General features: G+C 39.7%; 1 protein-coding gene across 2 annotated transcripts in view; it reads right to left on the bottom strand.

Annotated features, from left to right (window-relative positions):
• Positions 1-776: 776 nt before the first annotated feature.
• Positions 777-18250, bottom strand: part of RNASEH2B (ribonuclease H2 subunit B) — a 54755-nt gene continuing 37281 nt past the window's right edge. For both annotated transcript variants that reach the window (XM_012811971.2, XM_023507433.1), the window contains exons 6-11: positions 14455-14519; positions 12767-12872; positions 9756-9837; positions 8114-8156; positions 3259-3339; positions 777-913 (exon numbers count right to left, since the gene is read on the bottom strand). In XM_012811971.2, coding sequence (XP_012667425.1) covers positions 797-913; positions 3259-3339; positions 8114-8156; positions 9756-9837; positions 12767-12872; positions 14455-14519 — 494 coding nt within the window. In that variant the 3' untranslated portion in view covers positions 777-796. The remainder of the gene's footprint in view (positions 914-3258; positions 3340-8113; positions 8157-9755; positions 9838-12766; positions 12873-14454; positions 14520-18250) is intronic.

Raw genomic sequence — 18250 nt, forward strand, 5'->3', positions numbered from 1 at the left:
CTACACAGTCACACAGGGGTAAATCATGGAGTCCGGCTACACAGTCACACAGGGGTAAATTATGGAGTCCGGCTACACAGTCACACAGGGGTAAACAATCAAATACTCAAATAATTGAAAATCACACTGTTATATAATTTAAAATCCTATTTGTGACGAGTACTTGGTAGTTGGAGAAAATGTTCACAAAATGATGTATATGAAAAAACGTTGTAAGATTACTATTGTAATTCCTTTTTTAAATGTTATTTTAAGATACCATATTATTTCTGGGTCATGAAGAAATGGGAAATTACAAGTTTTGTGGAACTCTTTTCTCTTATTTTCTACATAGAACATGGATTATTAAAACAGAAAAACACCATTAATGAAAAGATTTACCAGAACCTGAAGGCTTTTAAAAACCAATGGTTTACCTGGCAGCTTTGTTTTCCAGATTCCCTCAGTGTGTTAAAACCATGTTGCTACAGCTGCTGTCTGTAAAGTCGCATAAAGTAACAGGCGTATGCACCGACATCGTCAGAGTCAGTTTATTGAGGAGACCATGGTGCTGTGTGTTAATTCTATTCACTCAAATACTTTTCATTACGTCAAATGAGACTCCAATGGCTACAGCCCTGAAGTCACAAAATTACTTTCCCATACTTTCTTCAGAAACACAAAAAATGAACACAAAGAAATGTTTAAGGGAATCTCAAAGTTGTCCTCTTTTTCTCGCCACCCCAAAGGCAGTCAGAAGGACAGAAATGAAACATGGACAAAGCAAGTACTTCTGTTAGATTTCATTCTCAACTTTTCAAATCTTTCCAGTTTTTTTTTTAATTTTTGCACCAAAAAAGGTATCAATACTTTTCATTCCACTCTTGTCAACTTTAGCCAAAGCCTTCTGAGCTGCAGTCATTTTGTTATTTTTCTGTTAATGAAAATAAGAGAGAAAAATTGTTACAGGCATAGATGGAACTTAGAAATCACATATGCGAATCAGAAGGCTCATTAAGGAGGTAACCTGCTTCCTAAAGGGGTGAGATGAGTTCTGATTTCTATTCAGATTCAGACCTAGGAGAATTCTAAAAGAGGCAGAAGACAGCAGTGCCTCCTTTCTAGGAGTGGAATGTTATAGCCCACGGCTTCTCCTAGGGGAGTAATTCCATAGGGCTCCAGAAGAGCAGTAACACAAACAATGGGGCTGACACAGGCTGCAGTGGTTGGGGGAGGAATTACAGCCTTGTATTGCCACATGATGACAATTTCCAGCAATTTGCCATCTGATTTTATTCATGAGCTCTATGGGGAATTAAGGACAACCCTATCATAGTCAAAAGGTGACCTGGACTGCACAGCCTCCCAGACAGCAGAACAACTGCCTCATTTTTCACCAACGAAGAAATACTTTCCCAAAACTAACTCCAACTAACTCTGCCCTGTCCATTTCTCTTACTGGTCACTGTATTTTTTCCCAATGTCCTATAAAAAGCAATAGAAGAAGGTAAATAAACAGCAGCTGATTTTACTTTGATGCATTCCAACATGTTCAGAAGAAGCACACATGGGAATCAGCAAAGAAAAGGGTCACTGTCATCTTGGGAACTAAGGCAGAGTCACTTGCAGGGGAGGGGTGTGTGATTTCTGCAGTCTTGCTTCTTATAGTCTGTCATTTACCATTTAGCAGGCTTGTTATTGACTGGATAAGGGACTCTGACAGTCTCTCTCAGACAATTTAACCTGTATGTTTCAGACACCCTGGTCCAGCCCTCTTCCCTCACTGGTGCTACACCCAAGTAGCATTTCCACAGAAGCCTGGGCCAGGAAAGTTTCTCTCATAGAAACTAGAAATGCCTCTGTTTACAGAGAGTGCACACGCTAGGTATTCAGGCAGATCTTAAATTGGATTATTCCCTCACTTATGCCCAGATAAAGTGCATCTAAAGAACACAATTTATTTTAAAAAACTAAGAGAGTAAACATTGTTAAAATCTAGGCAGAAATTAACATGGGATGGGGCTAGGCCTTTTAAAGCATAAAAACCATGGAAAAATCATAAAGGAAAACAATTTCTACACTTAATCCTCAGAACAATTTAACACTGTTAAAAAAAATTAAAAATATTTGTACCCTCCATATCATGAACAACGTTAATAACTTTAATTTAGAGTGAGCTCTTACAAATAAACTGAAAAATATTATTACCTCAATATAAAAACAGGCAAGGGATAGAAACCACCAATTTGCAAAAAAACCCCCCAAAAATCAAAAACAAAAACAAATGGGCAGTAAGCATTTAGAAAAACAACTAATCTTTCTAGATTTAAAAAAAAATGTAAAAAATAAAAATAAATAAAAATAAATATAGCCTAGTTTGACAGGTAAATGTTCAAGAATAAAAATAATACTTCCCCTAGCAAAAAGCAAGAAAAATACCCATCAGAAATTATGTTTGGGAGTGCAAATTTCTACTACATTTTTGGAAATCAGCTGTATATACTTTAATTATCACGAAAGGGTTTACGCTGTCAAAGGTCTTACTCTTGATTCTAGATTGTGTCTAATGAAATAGTCAGATACAGATGTGGACTGTAAGTAGGAATGTCTATCACTTTGTTAAAAGAAAAAAAAAAACAGAAAAAAGTTACAAGTAACCTCTATGTCCCAAATCAGGGGAATGATTAAGTAAATCATATTCCATAAAATGGAATAAAGTAATACACATGATTGAACATCATGAAACTATTAACTCTGAAATTCTCACAATATGATACTCAAAGGAAAGGTGGAAACAAGAACCTATACAAGCATCATAATGCTAATTAAAAAGCTAGCATGTAGATATAATGTATGCACAAGATTCAACTCATAAGAAATGTTACTGAAATAACATTTGCCAAGGTGAATGGAGAATGGTAAAGTTATTCATAATTTTTATCATCATCAGAAATTTCTAGGAACTTCTGGGCAGCTGGGTTGAGGAAATTACCTGTGAGGCTCACAGACCCTCCCCCGGCCCACCCCCCTGTGAACCCACAGTTTAGGCACACTCTAGAAGCAGCATGTTGCTTTTCTTTGATCTGCAAAGTTTTAATTGCTCAACCTTTTCACTGTCATATACAAGTTTGAATTAATTATTAAGTCACAGAAATGTAAGTTAATAATTCTTCCTGGTCAGAAAGACGATCACAATTGAGCTGCGACTATTCTCCCACTGCTCACGCTGCAGCACGAGTGTGCGTTAACAGAAGATGCCACGAATCTGCACACACATACCTTTTCAGTCTTCAAATCTTTAGTGTTAAACTTAGTGTAATCTTCTTTTGCTTCTACAGGTTCATCTGATAACTTTATTTTCTGTAATGTTAGAGCAGTTAAGTGGTGTCAAATGTCACCTTGACACGAACATCAATCCATTAAAAAAACCCCATGTGTGTAATCTGGACCTACACAAAGGCCGCATGGAACAGCAGACACAGGAGAGGGCTTACTTTGTACAAGCTCCTTCACATTTTACCAATGACGCAGGGAACGAAGGCACCCACCACTTCCAAGAACCCAGTTACCCTTGCCTTCAGGACTCAGTTACATCCTTGATAGTGAGCACACGCTTTCTCCCAGGCACGTGGGAAGCAGGGACCTAGGGGACTGCTGATGACAAGGTGAAGGTGAGGCACAGAAATCAGAGATGGGAATTCCCTCTGAGAGGGACAGGTGTCCAGCAGAAACCCTCTTTCATTCACATCCTGGGCTGGTTTAATGTCCACTTACAAATAAAGGGACAACATTATTCTGTTACCACCATCTTTGTATAACTTTATGTCCTTCCCTCCTTTCCAAACCCACCTTGCACAGCAAGCAGCCAACAAGACAAGGAAGCACAGAAAAGCCAACTGAACAGCTTAAGCGCCTGGCAGGGAACCTGAGCCAGCATCTGAGTCGTCACAGCATTCTTTCTGTCTGGCCCAGGGAAACTAAGTCAAACCTTCACTTAATATTTCTCCCTTTCACATGAGCATTCTACACCAATCAATGTAAACATTCTGTCAAGGGCTAGTCGGTGGACTTGGTGATCAGAACATGGGAGAAACCATGCCATGCTCCTGTGTGAGACACACAGCAGCAGGACAGGTGAGTCTTGCTGTCAACACAAGCATTGACTGCATGGTCATCACAGCTCCATTTCTCACAGATCTTCAAGCTCTCTGTATGTGACACCAGGCTGACGAGCCTCAACGCAGACCTACCCTGAGAAACACCGACTTGCCCCAGCTTCATTCGTCCCATCTTGCTTTTGCTAAACAAAGAATGGGCGGAGTTGATGCTAAGAGATGCCACATCACACACAACCCCAAAAGGAGAGACAACAGGTCTTTTTTTTTTTTTTTTTTTTTTTGAGACAGAGCCTCAAGCTGTCCCCCTGGGTAGAGTGCCGTGGCATTACAGCTCACAGCAACCTCCAACTCCTGGGCTCAAGCGAGTCTCCTGCCTCCGCCTCCCAAGTAGCTGGGACCACAGGCGCCCGCCACAACGCCCGGCTATTTTTTGGTTGCAGCCATCATTGTTGTTTTGGCGGGTCCAGGCTGGGGATTCGAACCCGCCACCTTAGGTGTACGTGGCTGGCGCCTTAGCCGGTTGAGCTATAGGCGCCGAGCCGAGACAACAGGTCTTGAAGTTGTTGCCCGTGAAAAGCAGAGGGGCCTCCTGGGAACACACCTCATACTGCGTGAAAGCCTCTTCAAGGCCACATAGCAGCCACAGCGAATGGTCTGTCACAGACGACCCACCTACTGATGCAAAGTGAATGCACACATGCAACATTCGTAGGAATACACGCTGCGTGTTAAAGACAGCAAAGGGTATTTAGGTGAGGCTATATTTTACTAGAAAGGTACCTTCTGCCAGGAGAGCAGGACTCCCAGCTAATTAAATGCTAAAGGCTATATTTTCAAAATACAAAAAGCTTGAAGTTATGAGGATGGGTTCCTTCTCTGTAGCAAAATGTGACTTCACATAGATGTTACTATAAACACTTGGACACTATTCACTTTTCTTTTTAAGAGATGGTGTTTTACTACGTTCCTCAGGCTGAGTGCAGTAACTGTTCATAGACATAATCCAACTCCTGGGCTCGTGTGATCCTCCTGCCTTGGCCTCCTCAGTAGCTGAGAATAAAGGTGCATGCCACCATGCCAGTCACAATTCACTTTTCATTGATAATTCAAACAAAAAATGTTTATGGCAATAGCATCAATGAAAGGTATGTCCATATGAACAGGATACCCCCTGCAGGACACAACAGGGACTATTCCTGACAAAAGCAAACATTGTAACCTAATCTTTTGTACCATCACATTAATCTGAAATTTTAAAAAAGGACAAAATAAGCCCATTTAAAATAAGCATTCCAAATAAGCTCACTTCATGGCTGAAACAAGAAATAAAATGTGCATGCAGTGAGACCTCGAGTAACACTGTTGATTCTTTTTAGACATAACAGGAATAAATTCATTTTTAAAAAACTAAAAAAAAAGTTAAATAGACAACTGACTTGTTTAGGTGTTTTAATAGCTCACAATCAAATAAGACACCCGTGATAACTGCAAAAAAAAAAAAAAAACAAAGAAAAGAACTGAGGTAGCCTTTGTACATAACTGATGTTTATGTTATTGTCAGCAAACTGTTGAACATATTGGGAAAAGCAGGATTGTAACATTTACTGAAATTTTTGTTATTTTAAAAGAGTGAATCACTATGGATTTATGGGATTGTTTCATCAGAAACAGAAAATGGCTCAGAAAGTCAGTAACAAAGGTTACGATTAAAAAATGGATAGAGTTCTGGAAAGAGAAGAACAAACAACAGACTGCCACAGGGATTAATGTTAGGCCTGGGCTTATTGTTTTCACAAATGATTTGCAAGAAGGATCTGGGGAACATCTCCAAACCCACTGGTTGCACTCAGCTCTGCTTGCTGACAATGACAAATTCAAAATACTTAAGGGCTGGAAGCTGAGCTTCAACAAAGGCAGACACATGGTCGTAAGGAAAAATAATACAAAACATATTAAAGATGACAGGATCCATGCTATATCGATTGCAACACAGGTTCAGAGATACCTAATGGACACTGGAATAAATTTCCTGAAAATAATCAACTGTATTACTGTAAAAATCAATCAAATCCTGGACATAGACAGGACAGCTAGCAGAAGGCACTTCCTGTGCGTTTACAAGATGGCACAACAGGCAAGTGGTCTAAGAGGTGTGCAATGGAGCCCAGGAAGACAGAGCCTCAGAAAGCAACTGAGACAGTCCAGGCGAGAAGGCTGAGGTTCAGGAGGAAGGAGACGCCAAGATCAAAATCAGAGCTTGGCAAGCGTAGCCCAGGGGCCAAATCCAGCTGGCTGCCTGCTTTTACAAATGAAGTTTTATTGGAACACAGCCATGCTAATTTGAGTATGTATTGTCTACGGCTGTTTTCACACTGCAGTAGCCGAATTGAGTAGTTGTGACGGAGACCATCTGCTTTACGGAGCCTAAAATATTTACTATCTGGCCTTAGAAGCAAAGTTTTGCTGACCCCTGATCTAAATCATAAATGATGAAATCACAAATGACTTAAAGTTTGGAAATTAAAATAATAAAACAAAACAGGAATAGAGGACAATGAACCTATGACTGCATTATTCCAGAAGGTGTCTAAGACCCTTAAGAATAGGTTAAGATAAACTTGGGAATAATTTCTAAGTTACTATGGAATATAGACATTGAAGAGAAAGCTATATGCTTAATTTTGAAGAAAGAAAATAAGAAACACTTTCAGAGCACCTACCCTCTTACCTATAGCAGGATAATTCTGTCTCTCTGGGTCCTGGAGAGCTACTGTCAGCAGTTTGACAGAAGCATGGGGCTGGCCTGGAATGGTCTTTTTCAGACCTTACAACAACTGCCTTCTGCCCAGTGCTGTTCTCCTGGACAATAAAAGCTGCACCTCCTTTAACAACCAGCTGAACAAGGCCCCCCAAAACACTGACACCCTTTTGATTTCCAGCCCTTTTCCAAAAATCAAAGTAATAAGTATTCTTGGAGGCACTGGCACCTCTGAACAGGATAAGACACAGAGTCTCTGAGCATGCTGGCCACCTTGAACGCAGGGAAAGGAAGGTTATTCACATCTGCTACCATCCCCCCTACATTCCTGGGCATCTGTCACCCTGCTGGCTGCAGGGCAGCCTCACTGACAGCTGGTGCCTGAGTTTACTCCTCTGTCCTGGAGCAGGCCTTACTCGCCGAGATGTGGCCTGCCTGAGGGACTCTGCCACCCCATACTCAGGTGTGCTTGGAAACTGGCTTCTCTATTCTCCTGGTCTGGGAGATAAACACAAGTTGCAGAGGAGCCAGGGGTGGCAGTCTGACAACGTCTGGAAGAGGGAAAGGTTTTCCATTAACAGATGGAGACTGCACATGATTTCAATGCTCTTTTCAAATCCAGGGGAAAAACTGTGGTCATCCTTGCTCAAAGGACTCTCTGTATTACAAAAATCACGCTCTTTGTGTCTTTGTGACAGTGATGATTAAATTGGACAAAATGAGTTTTAGTTACATGGAGAGTATTTTTCTTAATAAAGTTAATTAAATTAGGTGATTTAAATAACATAGGAAGATTTAATTTTAATTATACATCTATAGTATCTTTGCAAGGGTTATCTTGCTAATACCAATTCTTCTTAAGTTTTCATGGCACTTTATCATTCAGGTAAAATCTACAGAAATAAAAAATACTGACACGAGAGCCCATTGCAGTCTTCATTCCACCCAGCACCATTCCATACAAAAGGGTTTAGTCAGCAGTGGTTCTCAATCTTCCTAATGCCTCCTAATGCCGCGACCCTTTAATACATGTTGTGGTGACCCCCACCATAAAATTATTTTCACTGCTACTTCATAACTGTAATTTTGCTACTGTTATGAATCGTAATGTAAATATCTGATATGCAAAATGTATTTTCATTGGTACAAAGAGAACCCCTGGTTTAGTGGCTTTAAAACAGACTAGAACTAAACTCATGTGGTATAAGCAGAATATTTTTCCAAGTCCCCTAAAGACATCTTAGTCACAGCTTCTTACCTTTGATGGAGGATTTGGCCATGAAGCTGGAAGCTCTGGAAGCCTAAGGGAGTGAACAGTAAGGACCATGGTCATGGTGTTTACAGACAAATAAACAAAGAGACCGGCCAACTTAAGATTTAGCAAATCCAACTTTTCGGCTCATAGCTTTGTCTCCATACATCTTGCTGTTCAAATATCTCAGTTTGAAGAAAGAAAGTTTTCTAAATTAATGAAGCTGCATTTTGCTACTTCAGTCCTTGTACTGGCACTGCCTGTACTAAAAATAAATTAGAACCCATTTGTTGAAATACAGTTGCTTTTCCTTAACCTCCGTAAGTTTGTGTTGGGCACTGGAGTATTTTTTCCTTCATAAATGATCACACTAACATACATTTATAAGTGAAAATTAACTGCTGAGAAAAAGTCATATAAACTTTGCCTTTTCTTCCATTAAAAAGAAATTTAATTGGCATATCTTTCTCCCCAAATCTTTAACCAAAACTTAAAAATTTCTGAGGAAAAAAAGAATCTAAGCAAATAATGGGAGTACAAAGACATAAGGTCTCTAACAAGACTAGCAGCTAAGAAATCCAGGGGATATTAAGCAGAAGGAAATGGTTACCAATTTGAAGCAGGTTTTCAACACATGTTACTGTAGAAACCAGTTTCTATTAAACGTTTTTTTAAACTAGCATGCATAGCATTAGCTAAAAAATATCAACTATGTTTATTAAAAAGTCATTTTATCTTCATGGGTCAGAGGATAAAAAGAATAAGGATCAGAAAAGCTTCTAAATCACCACGCATAAAATCTTAACAACAAAATTAAGTAATGATTTTGCCGAAACATAAAAAAAACCACTTTTTTAAAGCTAAAATCTTAATATAAGATTCCTGTAAAGGAAAGAACATAAATTAAGACAGTTGAAATCCTTCGTCTGCCCCTCGGAGACACAGTTTGTGTTTCACATTGAGTTCTAAGAACTGGGCATAAAAAAGATACTTTACTGACTATCTACTGATGAAAGTGGCAATGGCACAAAACATTTAAATGTTATTTTCAAAAATATTCTACATGCTGTCTATCCTTTCCAACCCTCCTTTCTTTCTCTTAAAATGATTACAATGAACCAGATTGGTTAAGTCCAATTAGGGATAAAATTTTAACATAGTTTATCCTCTAAAATCAGAATGAGCTATAATTCTAACCCTAACAACATTCCCTGGTTCCTATAATCAGTATCCACCAAATCAATTCAGTCTAATTATTCATTAAAAATCACCTCTATACCACAGAGTACATGATATAACACAGGGTAAGTATTAAGAAAAAAGCCTGTTGCAGGCGGCACTTGAGGCTCAGTGAGTAGGGAGCTGGCCCCATATAACAAGAGCAGCAGGTTTGAACCCAGCCCCAGCCAAACTGCAACAAAAAATAGCCGGGCATTGTGGTGGGCGCCTGTAGTCCCAGCTACTGGGAGGCTGAGGCAAGAGAATCGCCTAGGCGCAAGAGTTTGAGGTTGCTGTTATCTGTGACACCATGGCACTCTACTAAAGGTGACAAAGTAAAACTCCGTCTCAAAAAAAAGGAAAGCCTGTTGCTCAGGAAACCAAGAAGCACAAAAGGATGTAATTACAACTGAAGATGACCAATACTTACTGCAGGTGTTTGGATAAGTCGTCACTTAATTCTTTGGGGATGTACTCAGATATCAGACCATGGGCATAGCGAATATAATCCTCTGAAAGAATTATAAAGAAGAGTAGAAGGATAAAAACTAGTAATGATCATGGTGCTTTTACAGCCGAATGGAACTGAGTTCAAATTCTGGCTCTCTCTGGCTTTTGGGAACTTACTTAAAGTCTAGATTTAGTTTTCTCATTTGTAAAGTGGGGATACAGATTAGTTAACAATGGTGGGGTGTCAGATGAGCAAGGTGAGGTGATGGCTGAGATATGACAACAAAAGGGGCAGAAATACGATAATGCAGACCCAGGACTCCGTGGTGCTTTCTTAGTCGAAACACTTAAATACTAACAAAGTCGAAAAATCAGTTATATCAATATAACATATTCATGTCTTTTTAAGGCTAATCTTTTCTAAGCCTGCTTCAATAAAAAATAAATCTAATTATTGAGAATTAAAATACTATATGATATGTCTCCATTACTAAGTATTTTCTGTATAAGAACCCTGAATATTACTCCCAAGCTAATAAAATGCCTTAAAAAAAAAAAAAAAAAGAAAGAAAACAATGAACTCAGCAGAATGTATAATCAGTAATTCTAGGTTTGGCGCTTGTGGCACAGTGGTTACACGCCAGCCACAAACACTGAAGTTTAGTGGGTTTGACCCTGGCCTGGGGCAGCTAACCAACAATGACAACTGCAACAACAACAACAAAACAGGAGGGCATTGTGGCAGGCACCTGTAGTCCCACCTACTTGGGAGGCTGAGGCAAAAGAATTGCTTGAGCCCAGGAGTTAGAGGTTGCCGTGAGGGAGACAGTGAGACTCTGTCTCAAAAAAATAAAATAATAATAATAATAATAATTCTAAAGCATGTGATCTTAGTTAACAAAATGCAGCTCTGGCATCAATTAAAAATAAAGTTATATAAGACAATAAAATCTCTTTCAAAACTCTGTTGCCAAATTCTTTATTATATGTAGAATATAACAGGATAATCAAACTTAATAAGATGGGGGCATAAACCACCTAAAGCTGACCCCAGCCTTGCTCCTGGGATATTCACTGACTTCCTTTTTCCTTTCTCTTCTGCTTTCAAGTGAAGGTAATAATTTGCCTCAGTATTACTTAGAAAATGACTGCTGTCTAGTGACCACCTGATCTCAGAAAGTCTTCAGTAAGAGATTTTCACTGCCAGTACAGAACTGAAAGTTACCATTTGACTCTTTTTAAAATGTGCTGTGGTTCTAGGATAGCAATTATCCAGTGGGTCATGACTAGACAAAGAAAACTCTTCTAAGAAAGGCAACATACAGGTTATTTGCTTCTTCTATTATAGTATCATATCAAAGTAAAGACCTGAACAGGACACCGTCTGTAGTGTATGAAGCTGACTATACAGTTTGGACACCAAATGGCAATACAGCAAAGCCCTGAGACCCTTAATGCAGAGTACTGGTAGAAACAGTGGACTTGATGACTTCCCTTACTAACTTGGAGCAGTCATCTACCACTCCAAGACCAGTTTTCTTTTTCTTTTTTTTATTCCAAATTAATATGAGGTAAAAATTTTTAGGTTACATTGTTTTCACTTTCCAGGTGAAGTTCAAGTTGTAGTTGAGCCCTTCACAGGGGGCGTGCTGAACACTCCCACATGCACATCAGGTGAGACCCCGCTACCTGCCCTCCCTCCTCCTGCCCATCGCCCTCCCTCTCCCCGCTTCCTCCTTTCTCCTCTCCTTGCTAGACTATATTTGTGGGGTTTTTCTTCATGTGGGCATGTAGTTGTTTATATATTGGTTTCATATTAGTATTGAGTATACTGGATTTTTTTTCCATTCTTGAGATACTTTACTGAGAAGAATGGGCTTCAACTCCATCCAGGTAAACATAAAAGATGTAAAGTCTTCATCTTTTTAATGGCTGAATAGTATTCCATGAGAAACCACAGTTTTCTATTTTTAAAATGAGAAGATCTACCTAACCTCTAACATCTTTTTTTCTACGTAAAAAAAATATGGCCTTATCCATCCACATATATATCTATCCAACTGGATGCCTCCTCTCCTTCTGTTACATTCAAGACACTGATGTTTTGCAAACTCAGGATGGCAAAGATGCCACCCACAACACCTAGAATGGCAGTAACCAACTTTCTCCATGTGCAAGATGTTGTTGCAAGGTAGATTTTACTTATCAATGATGGCCTGAATTACCATCAATCACAAACAGGTGGCTATTCCTAGTTTTTATTTGTTTAATGACTTGAGCCAGTTGTTCAAGAGTTGTACACCACCACAAGAGAATACTGAATTGGAGCTTAAGGTCAGAATAATTTCTGTCCCACCTTTTGAGAATGTTAATCACATTATATAGCAGTTTTTTTTATTCAACTACATACATAAAAATAAGAGGTCATTACATTGGGAAAAAATGAATATACTCCTTTTAAGGTTATAAAAGAGTAAAATGTGAAAAATGCCAAGTAATCCATTTTTATCTGAAAATATTGAGCCCCAAATTAGAAAATATGCTTCCTGAGAATAAGATACAAGCTGCACAGACCCCTGGAATGGTGTAACAAAGAAGTAAGGGTGTGGGTTGAGAGACAGGCCCATCAGTAGCTCAGCTCTGCCGTCTACCAGCTGTGAGATGCAGGACAGAGTCTCCAGACTCTCGCTGTGAGATTCTCCGTGAGAGGGGGAAGAGATTGTATTTGTATACTGGTGACTCAGCAAAGGGCCTGGAAACAATACACCCTTAATAAATGACAGCCAGGGTTGTTGGGCTGTTATTACTATTAGTATAAAATACATATTTGCAGAAAGAATAAGTATCAATGAATTACGGAAGATCTACTCTGAGGTACGGGCAAGAATATGAGGCTTCTGTGACATTAAGGTTTTAAATCATAAAATAGGTCTTTACACATAAGCAACTGACTCCAGACAAAAATCATTTCCGAAGAAACAATTTACTTACCTTCCTTGTCACTGGCAACTTGATCACTGGAGAAAAATGCAGTTGACAGTACCCGGGCGCTGACATTTACATTATTGGTTTTTAGTGCGGCCATAGTCTGATTAACCTATAAAGTAATCAAGAGAGGAAAAGCAGGGTATTTTCAACTTAACCTTAGAAATCCATGCCTTTCCAGATGGCCTTCAAACCATTTAAAATCTGGGGAGAAGTACTTGACAACTTGGAAATATCTTGGCCAGATACACGCAGAGGAGAGGTGGTTGCCTGTGTGCAGAAGGCTGTGTGGCAGGATTTCTGGGAGATCCCAATACATGACTCTGAGGCCTACACAGTTCCACATGTGACACACTGTGGCAACCGAGGGCTCTCACTCTGGAGCCACAGGCTGCTTACTTAACGTCTCTGTGGTACTATCTGTGAAACAGAGATAAAAATAGCACCCAGCTCATAGGAGTGTTGTGAGGGCTAAATGAGCTTACATAGATCTATAAGGCCCTCAGAACAGAAGCCAGCATGAAGTTTATACATAGACATTTTCTAAACTAAATAAAAATTGCCTACTTCCTAGAAGACAGGATAAATATAAACTTCACTTAACTTCATGTCATTATCATTTGCTAAGAGCAAAAATGAAGTATCAAGATTTTAGGCCAGGCGCAAAGGCTCACACCTGTAACACCAGCACTCTGGGAGGCCAAGGCAGGTGGATTCCTTGAGATCAGAAGTTCAAGACCAGCCTGAGCCAGAACAAGACCCTGTCTCTACTTAAAATAGAAAAACCAGCCAGGTGTTGTGGTGGGCACCTGTAGTTCCAGTTACTTGGGAGGCTGAGGCAGGAGGATCACTTGAACCAAGGAGTTTGAGGTTGCTATGAGCTATAACACCATAGCACTCTACCCAGGATAACAGAAACAAAACAAAATAAAACAAAAACAAAAACAAAAACAAACTCAAGATCCTGCTCAGCATCTACACGATCCCTTGGCTACACAGATTACTATAACACAAGTCAGTAAGGAGACACGGCACCTTGTGAGTCTTTTCTCTGTGTTACACATTAGGGTTCTGACTCATCTTACAGGGCTCACTTCGAGCATCCTAGGCAGCCAATGTGCCTGATACTGTGATACGACAAATGTGGCTTTTCCGTATAAGATAGATGAGAATCTTCTAAACAGTGCTATTACTAATGCTGGGTCAGTGACCTTGCAAAAACTCTGTCATTAACAGAACTTGTTTGGTGAAATTTTTTAAACAATGTCTTGAAAGTAAATGTTACCCTTAGACCTGTGGCTTTCAGTCATTTTGTTTTGTTTGAACAACCCACATTAATACACAGAAACTCAATGTATGAACACATATCATATATACATACACATTTCAGAGATGCATACTTAATACCTGAGTTCACTCAGTGCTATATTTTAACACGTTCTATCCTAATCCTATCCCACTGTATTCTGAGAGAAACATTAGTTGCAACCTAACCTAACTGATAGTTGTAACCTATCAAGATTCTTAGGGGGATAAAAAGTCACAGATGCCTCCTCACAATTGGACAGCTCTCCACGGGTTTCACTGGATATACAGAATGGTCTTTGGATTCAGACTTACTGCTTTCTCTAAAGATTTTTACAAAGGAGCAATGAAATTTTTCTTTTGCCACTAGCACTGGAGAAACACTATACCTTTTTTTCCAGCCACTTTAAAGTCTTCTCTTTGCTATACTTGTAGTATTTCTTGTTGGTTATTTCTGGATTAAAAGAAAAAGAGCCAACACAATGAATTAAACAAAAAGAAAAATCTCATAAGATTCTAACGTATACAAAGTAACAATACTTCATAATTGTTTATATTCTTGAAAAGTATAACTCATCCACCTGAAAGCATACTTAAGAAAACATCCCTGGAGTCAGCCGAACCTAAATGAGTGAGAATTAAAAAGAAAACCTCAAATGATACAAACAACTCTGTATAAAGACAAATTTTTTAAACTCAGCAAATTAGCATGCTAAGTATCTTAATTTTCTAAATAATTTTAAGCTCACTCAATGGTTTGAATGAAAGACTTCTCTTTCTAAAACAAATATGGAAATGCAAAGGAAAAAAACTAAGACTAAAGGCAGATGCCTGTGACATCCACTGCAGAGACTTAGGAAAGAAGTCTGACCTACCAGTATTGCCCTGCTAGTTTACAATAGTGCCAAAGAAGATGAAATACCTGGGAATTTACCTAACTTAGGACATGAAAGATCTCTATAAAGAGAATAATGAAACTCTGAGAAAAGAAACAGCTGAAGATGTTAACAAACGGAAAAACATACCATGCTTATGGCTGGGTAGAATCAACATTGTTAAAATGTCCATACCCAAAGCAATCTGCCGATTTAATAGAATCCCTATTAAAGCACCATTGTCATACTTAAAAGAACTTGAAAAAATAGTACTTCATTTTATATGGAATCAGAAAAAACCTCGAATAGCAAATATATTACTCAGAAATAAGAACAAATTGAGAGGTATCACATTACCAGACTTCAGGCTATCCTATAAATCTACAGTGATCAAAACAGCATGGTACTGGCACAAAAACAGAGCAGTAGATTTATGGAACAGAACAGAGAACCAAGAGATGAACCCAGCTGCTTATCGTCATTTGATCTTCCATAAGCCTATCAAAAACATTCAGTGGGGGAAAGACTCCCTATTTTATAAATGGTGCTGGGTGAACTGCCTGGCGACTTGTACAAGACTGAAACTGGACCCCCACCTTTCACCATTAACAAAAATTGATTCTCACTGGATAAAAGATTTAAACTTAAGACATGAAACTATAAAAATACTTGAAGAGTGTGCAGGGAAAACACTTGAAGAAATTGGCCTGGGAGAATATTTGATGAGGAAGACCCCTCAGGCAATTGAAGCAACACCAAAAATACATTACCGGGATCCACAAACTAAAAAGCTTTTGCACAGCCAAGAGCACAGTAAGTAAAGCAAGCAGAAAACCTTCAGGATGGGAAAAGATTTTTGCAGGTTATGCTTCTGACAAAGGTCTGATAACTTAGAATCTACAGAGAACTCAAACTAATCAATAAGAAAAGAATAAATAACCCCATTTCTATGTGGGCAAGAGACTTGAACAGAAACTTCTCTAATGAAGACAGGTGCATGGCCTACAATCACATGAAAAAATGCTCATCATCCTTAATCATCAGAGAAATGCAAATCAAAACCACTTTGAGGTTTCATCTAACTCCAGTAAGATTGGCCCACATCACAAAATCCCAAAACTACAGATGTTGGCGTGGATATGGAGAGAAGGGAACACTTCTACACTGCTGGTGGGAATGCAAGCTAATACGACCCTTTTGGAAAGAAGTTTGGAGAACACTCAAGGAGCTAGAAGTAGACCTACCTTTCAATCCTGCAATTCCTCTACTAGGTATATACCCAGATGATCAAAAATTATTTTACAACAAAGACATTTGCACCAGAATGTTTACTGCAGCCCAAATCATAAAAGCCAAGACATGGAAACAGCCCAAGTGCCCATCGACCCACGAATGGATCAACAAATTGTGGTATATGTACACTATGGAATACTATACAGCCATAAAAAAGATGGAGACTTCACATCTTTTATGTTTACCTGGATAGATCTAGAACATATTCTTCTTAGTAAAGTATCTCAGGAATGGGAAAATAAAGTATCCAATGTTCTCAAGACTACTATGAAATCAATATATAACCACCTAGACACTCATACAAATGGCAAAACATAACTATAGTCCAGAATTAGAAGGGAAGAGGAGAGAGAGGGGAAGGGAGGGGGGATATGGGAGGAGGGAGGGCATTTGGGAGGACCTCACCTAATGTACATGATGCAATGGTACATTTCAAAATTATTAAGAAATGAGTCTAATTGTGATGGATGTGTTACTTAGTTCAATGTAAACATTTCATATTATATATCAAAGCAGTACCCTGAACCCCATAAATGCATCAATGTACAATGTTATGATTTACTAAAAAATAATTAATTAAAAAAAATCAAACCAAACCAAAACAAACAAACCAAAAAAACCCCAGTACTGCCATGCTGGGATGACTGGAACATAAAAGAGAAGATACATTTATCTTTTAATGTATTATCAATATAGCTGTTTTAGAATACAGATTTATGGTAGGCTCAACCTGGTCCTTCATGGGCATAAAAATTTCCCCTCTTAAAAACTACACTTGCCCTCCTCTCACTCCCCTCCCTGTACTCCATGCCATCTAGCTCTGACTTCCATGCAGTCTTGTGCTCCTGCGTCTCCTCTTCATGTGCAGTTAGGAGGCCACCATGCCTACTGCCCCCTGATACTATGCAGGAGTACAAACTGGAAACCCTTGGGCCAGAAGCAAACTCAGTCACATACAAAGAGGCTTTTTCCTTCCCTCTGTAACATGGTAGGGAATAGAAACTGCTTATTCAGGGGTAATTTTCTGTTAAATTCATTGTCCAGGAGAGGGCCTGGGAGGTCCCTGGCCCTAGTTCCCCATCTCAGCCTTTAGCTTGAGGCTGTCAGCAGCACTGGCAAGATGGGTGGGGGGAGTCTGACGCCTCCTCGGGATGTGTCTCTGCAGTGGCGGGGGGCGGGGGGCAGTGGCCACTGCACTGTCAGGCCCGTGAGGACGCCGAGGTGCAATATCTGCTACTCTGGAGCCAAGACTGCCTGGATATAGCAAAGGGACTGTCCTCAACCTCCTTGGCAATGATGTCCCAGTCTATGTATAAATCAGGGGGATTTTTAGAGCACACAGCAATCACTCAATAAATGTAAGCTGGCATGGTTGTGAGAAGTTCTGCTCATTGTCAGGGCTCAAGTTTCTACTATGAAATCCTACCTAGACTCTGCTGTCACTTCCTTCTCGCCTTTACCTCCATACTTTGTAAAGAAGGGTGTCTACAGCGGGCCAGGCCTCCTTCCTGCCTCCCACTCCCTGAGCCCCTAAGGCAGGCCTCTCCTCTCTTTCCACAGAAGAGGTGGGAAACACACAGAGTCCCAGTGCCCAGGCTCACACACGCCTGAGCACCCCATCACCATGGGTGACACTGTACTCTGGAAACCTGTTTCCCTGCGGATAAGCGAGGGTTTCCTTACTGGGCTATGTTGGCCTGAATGGAGATGATCCATGCGAATCCCACAGCACCACACTTGCCACTTGGCAAATACTTAATATGAGCTAAGAAAACCTGATGAAAATGATGATTTGCTAATAACAATACCAGAAACTAATGCTTATTCAGGCCTGTGACAAGGTCATTACACACATTTTCTCACTGAGTAGTCGGATTAAATATCAGAATCAGGAGAAAACCATTACTTGTCTCTATCTAAAAACACCAGGTTTGAGTAACATTAAGTAAATTAGCTGCCCAGAGTCACTGAGGACACAGCAGAAGCGCTGGCTCCCTGCCCTCCACAGCTGTGGCTG

This window comes from Otolemur garnettii, unplaced genomic scaffold (genome assembly GCF_000181295.1).
Source record: "Otolemur garnettii isolate 467f Iridium unplaced genomic scaffold, OtoGar3 scaffold00182, whole genome shotgun sequence".
Classification (NCBI taxonomy): domain Eukaryota; kingdom Metazoa; phylum Chordata; class Mammalia; order Primates; family Galagidae; genus Otolemur; species Otolemur garnettii.